The 18,452-nt window shown below is 40.3% G+C and overlaps 1 protein-coding gene across 1 annotated transcript in view; it reads right to left on the bottom strand.

The window, feature by feature from the left end:
* Window positions 1-9,367: 9,367 nt before the first annotated feature.
* The window catches only part of CLIC6 (chloride intracellular channel 6), a 41,228-nt gene continuing 32,143 nt past the window's right edge, over window positions 9,368-18,452 (bottom strand). Inside the window, exons 5-6 of the mRNA XM_061629475.1 lie at window positions 12,767-12,948; window positions 9,368-11,634 (exon numbers count right to left, since the gene is read on the bottom strand). Coding sequence (XP_061485459.1) covers window positions 11,473-11,634; window positions 12,767-12,948 — 344 coding nt within the window. The 3' untranslated portion in view covers window positions 9,368-11,472. The remainder of the gene's footprint in view (window positions 11,635-12,766; window positions 12,949-18,452) is intronic.

The following is an 18,452-nucleotide window of genomic DNA, read 5'->3' on the forward strand; positions in this document are numbered from 1 at the left end:
GATGGGTGGACAGTTTGGCTTTAGAAGCTTTATGTGACCTCAGAATACCTCTGAAGTGTGGTGAAGGAGATCTCTCTCTCCCCCCCATTAGAAAAGGTGAAATAGCGTTGAGGTTGGTGTGGGAATCAGATATTTATTGAGCTGGACACACTTCCGACAAGCTCTTCTGGGCTGACTTAATCACCCTACATTTATCTCATCATTCCCTTGAGTGCCAATCTCCATGTAGCTCACTTCTGAGTCTTTGCTATTTGTCTTCCCCCCCCCCTTGGATGTTTGCTAGATCGACTACTGGCGTCACCAGCATGTTTGAAATCGTACCTTTTTAATGAGCATCCTCATTAAGAATCAGAGTGGAGACAATGTAAAACATAAGGTTATTTTCTGTCTCCTCCCCCTGCCCCATTACTTTATCCCAAAGTTTGCGTATGCATTTTGGAGGTTGTCCTGTTCAAGCAGTGATAACGCAAAGTTAATGTGTTTGCTTAAGAAGAGAAAAGAGCTCTGACGTTGGAGACTATCCCTAAAAGGGCACAAAGCAAACCCTCAGAAAACAGAGAGACATGTCGCCAGATGTCAAAATGCAGGTTAGTAAAGTGGGATTTGAGTGGGAATTTATTTTCTGGCTAATGAAAGGAAACAAGGGTTTAAAAGTCCATAGCTGGTGCTGTGTACTTGACCAGACAGAAAACTTGGACAAAGAGTCCTGACAACCCTTGTGGAAAGGCGATCACAGTACAGACCTGGGAACGGACACAATCCCGTTTTCTTGCAATGGATACCAGGATCTTGTTAGTTAGTCTCTTGATTATTTTTGCCTTGTCTTCAGTGGTTCAGACAATTGCTCTTCCAGTGATGCCTGACCAACATCAAGAAGGTAAGTTAAAATCCCATTCCCATACCACCAGTTCTTGCACAGTGTCCTCATTTTCAACAGCTTTCTAAATGAGAATCTTTGTAAAAAGAAAGGCTTAAATATTTTAAATAGTTGTATCATGTGCTGCATTATTGCAAAAAGCAACATCTAACAGAGATCAGTCTGAATCTATAGAAATCCATCAAATTTATTTCATGCCAATCAACTCAGTATAAGAAAGGCTTTGTTTCCTTGCATGGGCCATGTGAATTACATCAAAAACATGGGTTTGACTATTACATCTTTTCATGAATGAATGAAATGCTGGCAATTTCCACCACATCAAAATAATTCAAGAAGTGAGACCATGGATCGTTTTCCTTTCTTTTTCAGATCAAATCCAAAGAGCAATGGAAGAGTCTGCAGCTAATCAGCAAAGGAAGATCTTGGAACTTTTATCCACATTTGATGAGGTACAGAAAAGTACCAAGCCTAGATTAGTTCCCAAGACCACTGGACTTCAAGGTAATTAAACAAACATCAGTTACTTCACATAATGACTACTGCCAACCATCAGCTAAATGGATGCATCAAGCCATAATGGATTGTTGTTTGCAATAAATTTAATGACGTTAACTAATTCATTATTTCAAGAGTGTTAGCATTCCTTAAAGTTCATTCACTAAATTTCAGGTCCACTACTACTGTATGATTTGTATAGAAATTAATTGTATTACAACAGAATAATTAATCATTCATTATATTATAGTTAATAAGGAACCTATAGAAAAGGGCTAGAGACACTGTCAAATTATGGGCACATTTGCCAGCAATCCGATGTATATTTACTTGGAAATAAACCCCACTGAGTTTAATGAAGCTTAATCCCAGGTGCATAGGATCGAAGCCTAGCAATGGAATACTATATATATTTGCTTAGAAGAATGCCCTGCTAAATTCAATGGAACTTATTCCAAGGTAACTAAGTATTGTAGACTGCTGCCTAAAAGCCCAATCCAAGAATTAAGTCCTACTGAATTAAACACACCTTACTCCAAGGTAAGTACATATATAGGATTGTAGTCTAAGTGAACTGATTCACTTACAGACTGGTGACCAAGTATTTGAACAAAATAGGATTATATATTAAACCTAGGATCGTATCAGGACATTATTATCCACTGCAAGAATATATGCATGCGAGTAAGATTTCTCTATTTCAGTATCATCTGATAGAGGCTGTATGAGAAACAAACTAATCCATCAGTTTGATCAAATTATAATGCAAGCAAGTAAAACTACATTAGGTTTTTGAAAAATAGTGTTCATCAGCTCAGTTCTTCAGGTTCAGGGATGTTTAAATTTTGAGTCTCAAGGGTCCATATAGTATTTCATAGAACTGTATCATTTAGTTTTTTTCACTCTATTATTACTTTGTAGTAAATTGCAATGAACCTACTGGTAAAAAATGGATCTGGTATATACCAGTGCCTTGTCATTACATCTTTGTGCAGTCTGTATAAAATGAAGCATTTGCCTTACTTGTGTAACCTACATGTCTTACTTACTTATGGTCTTTGAATAACAAATTAGTTTGATACATTTTCATATCACTGTTTACAAGGCTTATAATGATATAATGTGTGTTAAATACTGCAGTGCATCATGTTTTGACTTTTTGGATATAGACATGCCTAACATTAAAACGACAGATTGCAATGCTTGTTTGACATCTGATATGTGTGTTATATCTTTAAGAGTTACAGCATTGTAGAACTGAACATTTATATTTTATCTAGAACTAACTCCATAGTTCCAAGAGAAAAGGCACATTGAAATGGTAAAACTACAAAGAAATTTTTAGTTGAATATTGAGGTATGATTCTTCTATAAAACTACCCCCATGCTAACATAAAACCATAAAAGCAAGAGACATCCATGCTCACTTAATTGGAGAACAGAAAGTGTACAAACAGAACCAGTGCGCAGACTTGTTTGAAGAGTTGAAGGTAACCCTATTGCTGTGATACTGGATGCCTTGAAAGGAAGAATGTGGCTGTGTGTGTACTGACGACTGTTCTAAATCACACAAAATGTAAGGGCTGGCATGGGAAGCAGCAATAAGTGCTACTTATTTGCAGTGGATATAAAGTCAAGGCAACGAAGCCATTCAGCTAAACATCAGGCTCCAGAAAAAAGAGAAATGTTCAACTTTGTCTGGTGGAACCTAGGTGAGGTCAGAGTGCCAAAGCATCATGAGTTTCAAGTTGAATGATCTGAAGGGCATCATGCAGGGGTTCCCCTCAACACCTTTTGGGAATGTGAGCACATTGGGAATTTTGGGAAAAGGTTGAGGGCGCCATCAGAAAAGGTAGCTACATACAAGGCAAAGGTAGGGTCTGAGCCAGAAAACACAAGCCCATGCCTTTGAATCCACAGTTTCCTGTTTCAGCAGAACACCCTTTCACAGAGGGCAAAATCCCTCGTTCACAGAGAGTCTGCTCTTTCTTTCTCTCTCTGTCAGCCAATTCATTCCTCAATATCTTTCTCCCTCCCTTTCCAGCCACCCCAACCCCAACTGTCTGCCAGCCAACTTACCCCACTCCATCTCTTTCTCTGTTTCTCCAAGAAATATCACCCAAACACGTATGCAAACTCCTTCCCTCCTCTCACCCAAACATGCCTGCACCACCTTTCCTTTTCCAGGGCCATCATCCAAGCAAGCACGCTCCATCCACTCATGGCTATTCCATTTTTGGGCTCTCCCCATGGCTGCTGCTCCTTTTATCATTATTACCCCCATTACTGTTCTATCCCTCCATCTCCTCCCTCATAGCTGCTGGATGAGGGGGGCGCTTTCTCTCCTCCTGGCTGCTTCATTTCCCTTATCTCTCCCCTCCTCCCCCCGCCAACATTTCGGCTTCATTGCAAGGAACTCCTCCTTCCCTCATGGCTGCTCCACTTTTTGCCTCTTCTTCCTCCCCTCATGACTGCTGTTTATCCTCCCATCTCTTCCCATGCAGTTGCTGGGTTTGGGGCTCCCTTTCCCTCTCCTCACGGCTGCTCCATTTCCCTACCAATCTCTCCCCTGTTTTGTTTTTGCCCCCTCCTCTCCTGCCCACATGGCTGCTCCATGTTTTGCTTCCCCTTTCCTCCTTACTTACTTCCCCATCTCTACTGCCTCCCCCCTTGTATCTTCCTCTTCTCTCTCCTCCTCAGTGTCTGCTGGCATCCAGTGAGAACATTGCTGGAGTCTCTCCTCCAGTCAGCTCAATAGGGGACCTCAGCAGAAAACATGGGCAGCTATCAAGAAGAAACAGCTGGACTGCTTCCTAATGTAAATGTTACCATTGTACAGTAGGCTAGTTTCTACACGCACTCACATACCCTTCTCTATCCTAGAGCTAGACAAGCAAGAGGGATTAATTCAAGCTCGGCAAAAACACTCAGGGTGTGAAGCAGGGCTGTGCTCTGGGGAGAATTCCAAGGACTTGATAGAGAGGCCTGGAGGGCTATATTCAGCCCCTTAAGATTCCCTATCCCTGGAGTAGGGGAAGGAAGTGCTGCCAAACGAAGACCATTTCGAAAACTTCTACCCAAGTCTTGGAAGTCTTCCCAGATTTCTGCACATTCCAGAAGTGTCCAGTTGCATTATATAGTGGTAATGGCATGATTTAGCTATGTTTAAAATATCTACTAAATAACTTTCCCAATTTGTATTTCAGCTTATGCCAAAACGTTTGGAAAGACAATCAGAAAGGTAAGAAACGATCAGCTTTTAAAACAGGTTCTACCAGTGTTCCTATATCCAGAATACTTGTTCCCTTTTACCAGTGACTGTGAATATGGGCTATTTAATTAAGGGCTAACCTGATAATGCAACAGTGCTGAACATGCAAAGGATGTACACACAGAGCTTCCCCCTCAATTGAACTAAGTGGAGAAAACCTTGTAAGTGTGGGAATATCAACACACACACTGAAAATCACAAGGTCAATCATTTGTTTTTAATTTTGTCCACATTCACATTTCTGCCCTTTAGCTCTCATTTTTAAAAAAATATTTTCTCTTGTCGCCTTTATTCTGGACAGGATGGTTTAGATGAACATCAGTCTAGTCCTCCTTTATCTCAACAAGATGCTGCTGCTGACTCAAGCAAGGATCTCCTGAAAATATATCCTTTAATTGGGAAAAACTTCAGGAAAGCCGCACCACAGTCTTCCAAGAAATCAAAGAAAAGAGGTGTGTCTTCCTTCAAAGAAATTGCGTTCCTTTCTGTGTGTAACAATGCCAGTTTGATACCTAAAACACTGAAGAGCTTAATAAGATTCAGTTGGGATCATGACGACACAACCCTCTGTGTATGGAGGGCAAGATGCCAAAGCTCCTTTCCAGAATGATTGATATTTGTCCCAGATAGCATAGCACTAAGACACTTGCTGAAGGAAGCTTTGGAGGGATGCCTCTGGACCACTACTGACAAAAGAAAAGGTTAACAGAGGGCGGAGTTGAGCTCAGCTGGCTTTGCCTTGGTTCGTGAAAGCTAAAGCTAGACATGTAGGAGAAAATGCACATAAATAGTAGTATAATGTGTAATTCTAGGGCTACTCTCAGCCTAACTTTCCTCACAGGTTTACATGAGGGTAAGATGGAGTGGGAAGAACCATGTACACTGCCTTGAGCTCCTTGAAGGAAAGGCAGGATATAAATGTAGTAAATATGTAGTATCTATCTAAACATGTTAGAAAGTGTACACCGCTCCTTATAATACATAATCCAACTTGGGCTTTGAGGTTGGCTTCTTGTTATCCTGCCATTGACTGTTCCATGCGGTGACACAGGCCTTCTCTGTGATAACTGTAGAATTCTCTCCCTATGGAGGTGTGGAATTCCATTGCCAGGTTGAAACATATGTTTCCCCAGGTGTCTGGTGACTGAAACCTAAGCTTTTCAAGTCTTAGGATGTATAGAACCACTGCTACTATCTGTAGTAGCAGTTGTACTTGTTGTACTTGTTCATGTTGTACTTGTTCATGGCTGCAAACACACCATACATTTAAATAACATTTCCTCCCCGCCCCTGGCCCAAGAATCTTGGGAACTGTACTTTGTTAAGGGTGCTGAGAACTGTAGCTCTGTGAGGGGTAATCCACAGTTCCCAGAATTCTTTGGGAGAGGTGATGTTCCTAAATTGTATGATGTGTATGCAGATGTTTCTTTGTGTATGATGTCAGTTTTATCATATTTTTGGAAACCACTCTGTGGGTCTTTTGTAATGAAGAGCAGTTTTAAAGTTTAATGATGAAATAAATGTTTTGCAAAACAGGCCAATGGGGCAGGGGTTAGAGTGGGTGATAGATAGTGATGAACTGGACCTAAGGCATGCCCAGAATAAACAAAGGTCCAAATGGGAGAGAGGGCCATATGAGCCATGTTTTAACTATTGTATTAAAATGCCATTTTGTTCTTTTCCAGCCTGTTTTTGGAAATACTGTGTGCAAAGGAAGTAGGGTTTTTGAATACGTCAAATCAACGAACCTTCCTGGAGATGAAGGAATCCAAGCATGACAATGACATCTTCATAATTGGAAGATATTTTTTTCCATAGAGAAGATTCAGCAGATATTAGTATAAATAACTATGTGATCATATTTGCCTTGTGCGCATATGTATTTGAAAGACTCGTGTCAGTATTTAAGACTCATGTCAGTTATTTTTATTTTTAATGAATACAATAAAATAATTTTTATACAAGCAGTGTTACATAAATGGCAGGAGCATATTTGTGCATAATTTTAGTATTTTCTTAGACTATATTTGGAGAGAAAGGTTAATGATAAACATAAACAAGCCTGTTTCTCTAATTCAAGGATGGGGAACTGGATCCATCCAGAGGGTCAGATCCATAACTGACTCATCCTCTGTGGGACACTTTTGACAGGTGGGTGGAGCCACCCACCTGTCAATCGCCTAGTATCATGTCAACTGATTCAACATCAAAGGAAGAACTGGGACTGTATAAGTATATTCTAGATTCTTTCCTTACAACCCCAGCTTGAATACAAGCCACAGTTGCAAAGATTCTTCCTTTGCAGCCCTAACCTGAATTCAAGCTGCAGCTGCAAAGAATTCTGCTGAATGCAAGCCCTGTTCCTGGCAGAGAGTAGTGATCAGGAGTTTTTGAATGGAACCAATCCCAGCAGGGCTTGCAATTTGGAGCAATTTGCACCATATGCAAGCTCTGCTTGCAGAGGAACTGTTGGGAGCAGGCTCTAAGGCTCCCAATTGTTACTCTGCAGTTGCGGCTTTACCTGCCCCATACCTGATGTCACATCAGTCAGGTGTGGAGCAAGTGGGCATGGCTGAGGGAAAAGCCTAATTTGGCATGGGGGTCAAATGTTCCACATGCCTGTTCTAATTATACATAAATAGGTGTCTAGATACTTTTCCAGGATTGAGTTTGCCTGTAGAAGATGCTGGGAAATACTGTTAACATGTCAATTCATTCGGGTGGAAAAGATGAGGCTAGCAGATGTGCCTGCTGTTCCCCCCCCCACACACACACACACAGAGCTCTGCAGTTGCTGCCATGGATCACCTGAATGAAGCTCATGGACCACACTTTGGGAACCCATTTTAGGATACTGCAAAAAAAAAAAAAATCAGGTACAGGAAATATAAAATAGTATCAACACCAGAGCTGAGTAACAGACTTTGTTGACTTTTTCCTCCTCCTGTATTCAGTCACTCCTTGGGCTTGGCAAAATTTTCTTCAACCCAAACTGGAATTGAGCCCAGCAGAAAAACTGTTGGTTTTTTCCTGTGCTCAGTTCTAAAATTTGGACTCTGTCGTGCTCCTAATTACATCAATATATTGGTCCAAATGCCACACCCCACCCCACTCCTCTTCAAAAGCCCCTATACCCCTAGCTTTCCCTACTTACTTACTTGGCAGTGGTGACAGTAGAGACTGGGAAGTCTACCTAGAAAGCTTGTTGGAAGTCTTTCAACCTCTCTTCTTGGTGCCTAGAATTTTGGAACAGCAAACGCCTAGATGCCAGGAGCCCTAAGAACTGCAGTTTTGCAGGGTGCCTTAATAACGATATTAGGCATCCTGGAAACTATGTATCCCAGGCTTCTTGTGCTTCAGATACTCATGGCAGCAGTTTAGGAGTGAGATATCCTGGGATAGGTAGTTTCTTGGGCGCCCAATGTCCATACTAAGACTCACGTGCCCTAGAAAACTACACTGGTCTGGTGCTTGGTCAAGATGCCAAGGAGGCACTCAGTCAACATTCTGAGCTTGAGAATAACCTTTGGGGATATGTTGCTTGATTAGTAATGTTAGTAATCAGTAAAAGTGTTATGAGCTGGACAAGTTCATATTCCAAGCCAGATAATTATGAACTTTGGCAACATCACTAACCACAACCACCTGTCAGATGTAAGAAAAAAGAGGGCAAGAAGATGAGCAAGGAAGCTTACACTATCTGCAGTACCCAAACCTTACTAGGAGATAGGTGGGGTAATGGTGTTGTTTTCCAATTGTAGAATCATGAAAACGTCTACTGAGGTTAATTCTTGCAAAGGTACTTCTCTGCACCAAATACTAAACAAAGAGTTCAGGGGATCAATATACAATAGACACTGTCCTGAGTTAAGTCTGCTGTGAATACATGAATCTTGTTAAAGCATCATTCCCAAGACAAGAGAAAGTCACTTGCTCTTTTGGGGACCAAACACTATGCATAGACGTGCATGTGTGTTTGTTTGCGTGTTTGCTCACATATAAAAGTCAATGGAAGCAGTAGTCAAGCTTTTCCATTTCTTTCCTTGCTCTCTGGTTTCACATTATGGAATAACTTAATATCCCGTCTATTCACTTGGAGGAAAAGGTGAAGCCTTTTATGTATACATATCCAACTAGAGGATCAAGAGTACGAACAGTTTCCTTTTTTCTTTTCTTTTTTAAAGACTGGGGGCATGATGCGGCTATAGTTAGACACTTTCATTGATCCTACTGGGAGAATATTTAGCAGATGCTTAGCGTTTCCATTTAAAATAATCAATGAAAAATAAAATGTTTCAGTCTGGTGGAGTTCTCAATTCCATTCCTTTCTCAAAATTCAGACTACTGTCTATATACTTTAACTAAAATAAGCACAGGACAACATATTTTAAGTCAGAACTGGTGTATTTTCTTTTCAGGTTTGTAAGGCATATTAAGCAACTACAGTGATTTTATGTGCAGTTTAAACATATATATACTTCTGAAGATGGAGTACTAGGAATATTTATTTAATGAATACTAATAAAAAAATCAAACCTGGCATTTAATCTTGGTATTGTAAAATAGTATAAGTTTTAAAGAGGTTCACTCTATAGATTGAAAAAAAATCAGCATTTAACACTGTGTTTAAGTTAACCACAAAAAGTATGAAATGTGATATACAAAGTACATTGTCATGATTATACAGTACAGAAGTAATATATCTTCAAAAATGCACACTGTAGTAAAATTGGTAAGAAAAGCAGACATCTTCTTGAGATGAAATAGATTTCCTATTCTAAAATAAATTCAGATTCTCAAAGATTTCAATCAATCATTTCTAATACAGAGATATCTATTCAGAGGAATTGGTAGCTGCTACATTCCTAGTAGCCGCAGTATAAGCCAATCAGTTAGGCTTTGATCACTGATATGGCTCTTTTGTTCCTTTACACTTTGAACATAAACTCTCAGAATCATAACAGCAAGAAATTGTGTTTGCTGATAGTCAATGTATATGTTTCAAGGACCTCCCAATGAATCATGTCCCCAAAATGAGGCTAAACAGCCTTCCCTTCCTCAAAATTGATCTGAATTTATGAATGTTATTAAATAATAGGTAAGAAGGAAGGAAGAGGCTCCATTTCAGATGTTCATCACCTGATGACTATGTGGAAATTAGCTGTCTCAGAGCAATACCATGGTATCCATGTCATCTGAAGACACACATATTTTTCAATACATTCAGTTCACAAACTGAGTTGTGAATCTTCAAGTGCTGATTAATCAAGTGATGTGTATATACTTCCTAACCAGCCCTTAGTCTCTGACCTTCAAAGTGCCCTATTAAAGAAAGACCTTACTCGCTTTTAATGTAAACTTGAAAACTTCAGTTTTTGGAGCAACAGGATGGTATAACTGTATTAACTGCACAGTCCCTGCAGAAGCAGATCTGGTACAGCATACAGAACTTGCCCACAGTTTTATAACTGAGAGAAGTGGAACTATATCTGGAATATTGGTATCCATATGACATAACTTGGTACTTTTCCTTATTTATACGGGTCACTATAGTTAGTACATCTGTGTGGTGTTTTCGTTACATGGAATAGAGAGAGAATGAACCTGTTCTGCTTTAAAAAATGCTTCAGTTGTAAGTTTGGCAATAGCTCAGAAATAAAACTGTGACATCGACATCTGTGAGAAACAAAAATCTGTTATGGGAAAGCAGCTACCTATGTGGTACATATAGGGAGAGGGAAGGCTCCTGAACTTGTTTGGATATCACAGTGAACTTCTAGAACATTTTTCAGTAGAAGGTCCAATGCTTTTTTGTGACCGTGTTCACCAATATGGAGTGCCATCGCCTCCTTTTTTTTGGCTGCTCATGGGAACCATGATGTGCTGGCACCAAAACCCTGAGTAGGACCTTCTGAGCATGCACAGTCTGGCTGGTCTTTACAGATGAGTAACCATCACCACAGCCTCCAGCATCTGAAGGAGCTTTGACGACAGACAGCCTGGCTTGCAGAGAGCTTTGAGCCCTGGTATGACTGTCTTTAGAAACTGGAAAGTTGCTATAGTGGCATATTTTGCAACATTGTGCTGCCATTGTTGTTTCTAAGTATGTCCCATCCTAACTACTTAGGAGGTAATGCCACAAATCTTAGGGCTAAAAGACATATAACATGTAAACAGACATTTGCAGCATATCAGCCATAATGTTTAAAAGGGTTTAGCAGCACTGATAACCACCTGCCCAAGTTTCAACAGTTGAGATTCAAGAGATGGCACATGGTAGCCTAGATATACTGCAAACTCCTCTGAGATGACTCTGTCCCTCAAAATTATACTATCCACATTCATTAAAATCCATAGATGTTCTCCCACAGACTTCAATAGAAGATGAACTGTATCAAATCCTGTCTATTCCAGTAGTCTGATCAATGTAAGGGGAAATATCTTAACCATTTATTAAAAGTCTAAATTATGCCCACACATAATACCAGAGCTTGGAAAAGTTACTTTTTTGAACTACAACTCCCATCAGCCCAATCCAATGGCTGGCTGGGGCTGATGGGAGTTGTAGTTTTAAAAAGTAACTTTTCCAAGCTCTGCATAATACACATAACATTGTATGCATATGCACATATCTGGAAGGTAACATATATACAATTATGCTATACTTGAATAAGTAGATCAATAAAATAATTATGCCACTAGGATTGGCTAGTTTCTTAACTTAAAAACTTGTTGCAGATCAGGCTCTTCATTTTATTCTTGGCGTTTTCCTTCTTTTTTAAAAATCAAAGTCTCTGAAGTAATATAGAAATAGAACATTCTTAATTTATTTCATTCTTTTTGCAGCATCCAAATAAGCAAACTCTATTTCCCGATCAGCAGGACAAGTATTTGTGAATTCATCTCTAGCATAGGCATTGTTCAAATATCTCCAGATTCCAGTCATTTCAGATGGAAATTCAAAATTTCTATATTTCTTTGCCACAGCCTAAAAAGAGAGAGGAGGAAATCATTATACAAATGGCAACATCTTAGCTAGATTACTGCAATACAGTTGACATGGGGCTGCCCTTGAACATGGTTCAGAGGCTGCAGCTCGATTACTGAGCAGGGTGCAAAGCTGGAGTCACATTACACTGATTCTCCAAGTTCTGCAATGGCTGCCTATTTGCTTACAAGCAAGGCCCTAAATGACTTGGGGCCCAAGTACCTGTTTGAGTGCCCCTCCCACTATGTATGAGCACAGCACTAAGATCTATAGAGGGGGGCCCTCCTTGTGGTTCCATACCTGAGCAGTGCTCAGGGATGGTGATCCATGTGAGGGCCTTCTGTGTTGTGATACCCTTCTTATGAACTCCCTGCCTCTGGAAGGTGCATCAGGCATCTTTTCTACATTAGTTCTGTAGGTTGCTTAAGATGCACTTTTTCACATGGGTCTTTGGGTCCTTGTGAGGGTGTGAACAGACTGATTTACTGAACAGTCCATTAGAAGTATTGTCTTGCTGCCATTGGTTTTAATTATTTTGATATGTTGGTTTTAGTTTTGTATATTTTATTTTGTATCTTTTGTGAACTGCTCTGGGATGTTACTATGGAAAGCAGTATAAAGAGGAGAATAAATACAAACAAAATAAAATAAAGGGTAAATCAGTAGTCAACAGAATGTTTATGTCCTCTTCCTCCCTCCCAAGTTTCCAACAAGTTATCAGAAGAGAACAAAACAATAGATATGCAAAATAATAGGAGATAACATTTCACAAAGCACTAAGAAGTAGTTTAGAACTAACATTATGGGAAACAGATGCTTTGAAGAAATGGGAAGTCCACAATTTATGGCACGTTCCATTTTCAGTAAATGTTTGGCTTGAACTTAAAGGGACAGCAAAGGATACAAGTCTAACAACTAAATAAAAATAGCTGTGTTATTCAACTTGATATAAATTTGAGAAAAAATATTTTTAATGGAAATTACCTATCTGACAAATTGGCATAAACACATACATTCAGAGACTGAAATATTCAATCACAGTAAAGCAAAAGCATAGAAATTATTATTCCACATATTTTATTGCCTTCTAGTGTATGGGTAGGCAAGCACTCTACAGGAAAAAAATCCAGACCTTGATGATATGGAGTTTTGGCAAGAGATTGCAATCGGCTAACGTGAGTTCATCTCCATCTAGGAATTTTCTTGTAGAAACAGTGACTTCTTCAGTGCTATAGGCATCAATTTCTTCAGGCAATGGGGCATTTAAATAGTTATTCAGTTTCCTCAAAGCCTTAAGCAATGATTTTTCCAAATCTAGAATCAAAGAAAAGTGATAATGGAATATAATTCCCAGAGCTTGAAAGATTATTTTTAAAAAGGAATAAATTACAATTACCGTTACATGGGCCCCAAAAGCAATAAATTACCATTACCATTACAATACAATTGTTCTGAAAGGAATTGATTACTTTACCATTACTCAAAAGTAATCACTACAATTACACTTAAGTTACTTTAAAAAAACTAGAGTGCCTACAAGGTGCTGGCCTTGGCTACTGCGCACTAAGTCACCTAAAGCAACATTTAAAATAAACACACACACAGAGGTAGTAGAATAATTCTTTTTATCCATAAGATAGCAATGGTGGTCTCTCCACTGGTAAGGGAGGTGGGGAGGGAGGCAGAGGCCACAACTCAGATCTTTGCACATCAAACCAAGTGCAACCCCCCAACACACACACACACTCAGCCAGCCAGCATAATCTCTCTCACTTAACCACCACCTGGACCCTGCCACCAATTAAGGGACATCCACCCAACAAACATTTTCCCCTGAGATGCAAAAAAGTTAAAACACTGCAAATGCAGCAAAGTACCCAGGGAGGGTGGTGGAGGCTGCTTTGCATGCCAAGTGCAAACACAATATTCATGCACACACACGTTGTCATCTTTCATCTCCACAGTTCTTTAGCTCCATTCTGCTGCTGCCGCCTTCTCCTCCTTTATACATGTTCTTGCCCTCCGGCTCCTCTCTCCTTCCACTCCATTCTTCTCCATCACTGTCCATTTTTTAAAACAATTGTTTTCTCCACTCTACCCCTGTCTCGCTCTCCATCTTCTCCCTCATCGCCTCCTACCCACCCACAGAGCACGAGGGAAGAGCAATGCTGCACAGAAGCCCAGTTTGAGGCACATCATTTTCATCCACAAATAGAAGACTTCCCTTGCTCCCTCCCCAAGTAATGCACAAAGTAATGCTGGGAACTTTACAATTACTCCTCAAAAGTTATACAATTACTCCTCATTTATTACAATCAAAATGCAAAGGAATTTACCCACTCGTTCCTCAAAAAAGTAATAAATTACAAGTAAATCTTTTTTGTAATCAATTACTTCCAAGCTCTGATAATTCCTAACAGAGTTTGGAGGTATGTGTTGATTGTTATGTAGCCAAAACAGTACCAGGAAGAAGCAGGAAGTATCTTTGTGTTCAGGAGAACCCCAAGGTTTTCACAAGTAAGAAAAAAATATTGAGAAAATGAACTCACAGGGGGGATTAAACCCCACTCCCCCCAAAAAACACCAGAAACCAGCAAGAATGTACATGTGTATAGCCATGTGAATGAAATGGAGGAAATGTAGGGTTGGTGTGCAACCCAAAGTATAAAAATAAACCACCTAAGGGGTACTTCCTCCTCCCCCCCAAGAAAAAGCCAGATGCCTGACCAGTTGGAACACAGAAACAGAAAACGGAGAGGGCAGATGGAATGGAGCATTTTGAAGAAGGGTATGGCTGGCTGTTTGGTTGGAACCCTGAACAGGAGCACTCCACATTGCAACATTTTGTTGCGGCCCAACTTGTATTATTTTAAAGGTATGTGTTAAACACAAATACACATTTAGTCACAATAAACAGGCACAAATAGACATCAGACATTTCCAAACAGTGGAGCGCTTGAGCAAACTTCTTTTGTTCACATTAGTTAAGATCCAAGCAATAATGTTTTTCATTTACATAATTGCTGTATGTATAGCATCCAGCAAACACATTTTACCTGGCTGTCTACACCAGGGAGATAGGTCAATGGAAAATGTGTTTACTGTAACAGTGCAACATGTGCAGTGATTCTTTATGCATATGTGCAAACAGTTATTCAAATAGGCTGTGAACTGTGGCTGGATTTTGGAAAGTTGACTTTCACAGGCAAATTATCTGTATTTGCACAACAAATTATTATGGAAATTGGCATAATGCGAATTATCTCATGCATGAAAAAATGACAGTTCATAATTATACAGCCATGGGAGTGACTGTATACTAAAGCCAGCATGGATTTTTTGCATTCTACCATGTTAAATTGAAACTACCCCCTATGCCATTCTGCTGCTTCCCATAAGCTCAATTCAAAACAAAATCTTACAAAACTTATAGTCCTGAAATCAGAAAAGCTTACTTAACAACTCTCTTAAGTTTTCATGGAGATACACAAAACAGTCAGAGAGAATTTTCAGTTTAAAGTCCAAAATAAGAGTAAAAAAATTCAGACTCCTGTTGAACTTTTTTCTGTCAGCAGTCTCATAATTTGTTGAAATTAATTTATCAACCATGATCACAGAGTACCTGTAATCCTATTACTGATCTTGCCCCATACTCTGACCTTTATCTTCCACAGTTTAAACGTTACAAAAAATACTTAGCTGATTTTTAATTAATTTAAGCTGTTTGGCTTGGCTAATCAGGAAATTCCTATTCTCCTGATAGAGCTCCAACAGCCAGAGTAGTTGAACAGTCAGCCCCTCTTCCCAGAAAATTCTGGGAATTGGAGCTGTGTAAGGGGAATAATGGTCCCCTAAACAACTCTCAGCACCCTTCACAAACTACACTTCCCAGAATTCTTTGAGGGAAGCTATGAATGTTTAAAGTGGAATAAATGTCTGGTGTGGATGTGGCCAGGGTCAATTTTGGGTTGGGGACTACATGTGTCTGCTGTAGAATAAAAAGGTGGGGAAAACCCTGAAAAATAAGGATACTGTTTACAATGTTTTCCTTTTGTAAAGGAAAGGAAAGTGGGTTTCCTTTTGCCTGGTGCCCACCCACCCTGTCTCCCCCCCACCTCTAACTCCCCTCCCCTCCACCTTCCTCCCTACCCATACCCTTCCTCCTCTTCTCCCTCTCCCTTTCCCTGCTCCTCCCCCACATCAGTTTCACATATCCTAAGCATGATTGCACAGGAGTAAATCCCATTGAACTCGGTAAGCATGCAAATAATCAAACCTGCCCTCATCCTCATCCTCCCTCTCCCCTACTTTCCCTCCTTTCTCCCCCTCCCCTCCTCCTCTCCCTCCTGTTCCCCCTTCCTCTGCCTCTCCCCCTCCTGTCCCCTCCTTTCCCCCCTCCTTCCTCTTCCAACTCCCTCTTCCTTCTTCTCCTTCTCCCCTTCCTTTCTCTTTCCCCTCTCCCCTTCCCCCTTAACCTCTGCCCCTGTGGTCAGTTTCCCCTTTCCTAAGCATGACTGCACAGGAGTCAATGCCATTGAACTCAACCAGCATGCAAATAATCAAACCTGTCCTCCCCTTCCTGCCACCTCCCTCCTGCCTCTTCCCTCCCCCCTTTTCCTCCTCCCCTCCTCTCTCCCCTCCTCCTCCTCCCCACTCCAGCCCTTCCTCCATCCCCCCTCCTTATTCACCTCCTCCATGGTCAGTTTCAAAACATGATTGCATGGGACTAATTTTCCCTGAACTCAAGCATACAAATGATCAATCCATTCTCAGCAAACTTGCATAGGATCCTATTTCCTACCTCCCAGATTAAAAAGCAGAGAAATTCACTAATACGCAAAAAAAACCCGTGCAATTTAAGCAGAGCTTGGAAAAGTTACTTTTTAAAACTACAACTCCCATCAGCCCCAGCCAGCATGGCCACTGGATTGGGCTGATGGGAGTTGTAGTTTAAAAAAGCAACTTTTCCAAACTCTGGATTTAAGAATGTACCTACAGCCAACAGATATTTCTATCAAACTTTAAAAAGCAAAGAAATTGGACAGCTATAGTGAATGCACCAGGGGAGCAGGAGACCTGACCTCCTCTCTGAGATATTTCACTGCCCTATAAACGTGTAAAAATGCAAACACAATTTGGGTTGGTCTTTCACAGTCCATCCACTTCTTGTGTAGTTTGGAAGAATTTAGTAACATGTGCCTATAAGCATATGGTGAATTGATTGAGTTGGAATTTCTTCACTGTATTGCAGACAAACATAAAATACAATGAAAACAGAACAGATATGAAATTTGCTATACGTTATGATTCAAGGACAGTGACTAAAAGGGATTCCAGCTAGCTTACTTCTAAGAAAAGGTATTGTAACTCATGTACCATTGGATTTGTGGATTCAGTATATCATGTAAGAATTGATCTGTCAAAAACACTGAACATTCACAGAAAAAAAGAAGCTATATCGCCTTCAAGAATAAATTTGTTAGTTTGTTTACAAAGCCACTTTTTTGTTTTGTGTATAACAGGGATGGGCAACTGTGGCCCTCCAACATGTTGTTGCACTCCAGTTCCCATCAGCCTCACCCAACATGGACAATGGTCAAGGATAAGTAGAGTTGTAGTTCAACCACATCTGACTGGAAGTCTATAGTTAGCCACCTGTGGTCTAGAACACTAGCATGGTAGTTTTCACCATTCAGAATAAAGTTTGTAGTCTACACAGCTCAATACTAGTTCAATAAAGATGTGTTGGAGTAAATTTATTTATTTTTATTTATTTATTGCACTTTTAAACCGCCCTTTAGCAACAGGCTCTCAGGGCGGTGTACAGCAGAATAAAACCACATTTAAAAGCCAGCAAATGTGGATTACAACATATAGGTATAAAAACAATTAAAAACAGATTAAGACAAAATTAATAGAAATTACAATTAATTAACTATAAAATAAAATTAAAACTAGAATTAAAATGCCTGGGCAAAGAGGTAGGTCTTTACCTGGCGCCGAAAAGATATCAAAGAAGGTGCCAGGCGTATCTCGTCAGGGAGGGCATTCCATAATTCGGGATCCACCACCGAGAAGGCCCTAGATCTCGTCATTGCTCTCCGGGCCTCCTTGTGAGTTGGAACCCAGAGAAGGGCCTTCGACGTCGAGTGCAGTGAACAGGTAGGTTCATAGTGGGAGAGGCGTTCCATCAGGTATTGCGGTCCGGTGCCGTTAAGGGCTTTATAGGTAAGAACCAACACTTTGAATCTGGCCCGGAAACGTATTGGTAGCCAGTGCAGTTGGGCCAGGACAGGTGTTATATGATCAGATCTTTTAGTCTGAGTGAGAACTCTGGCCGCAACGTTCTGCACCAGCTGAAGTTTCCGAACCGTCTTCAAAGGTAACCCTACGTAGAGTGCATTACAGTAGTCCAATCTAGAGGTTACCAGAGCATGGATGACTGAGGCAAGGTTCTCCCTGTCCAGATAGGGTCGTAGTTGGGCTACCAGCCGAAGCTGGTAGAACGCATTCCGTGCCACCGAGGCTACCTGAGCCTCCAGAGACAGGAGCGGATCTAATAAGACCCCCAAACTACGGACCTGCTCCTTTAGGCATGAATGTGTTATATGTTAAACTACCAATATCAATATTTATGAAGAATCTAAACCTATATTGGGCAGCTTACAAAATATAACACAAAACAGTGTACAATATGATATACCACTTAGGAAACACTAGTTATTCTAATAAATTTCTATAATAATGGCTGCTTTCACAGATGGGGCTAATTGCATTAGTTTAACAGATTAAAAAGATAGCACTTCTGTCCCATTTCT

This window comes from Rhineura floridana, chromosome 5, assembly GCF_030035675.1.
Source record: "Rhineura floridana isolate rRhiFlo1 chromosome 5, rRhiFlo1.hap2, whole genome shotgun sequence".
NCBI lineage: Eukaryota > Metazoa > Chordata > Lepidosauria > Squamata > Rhineuridae > Rhineura > Rhineura floridana.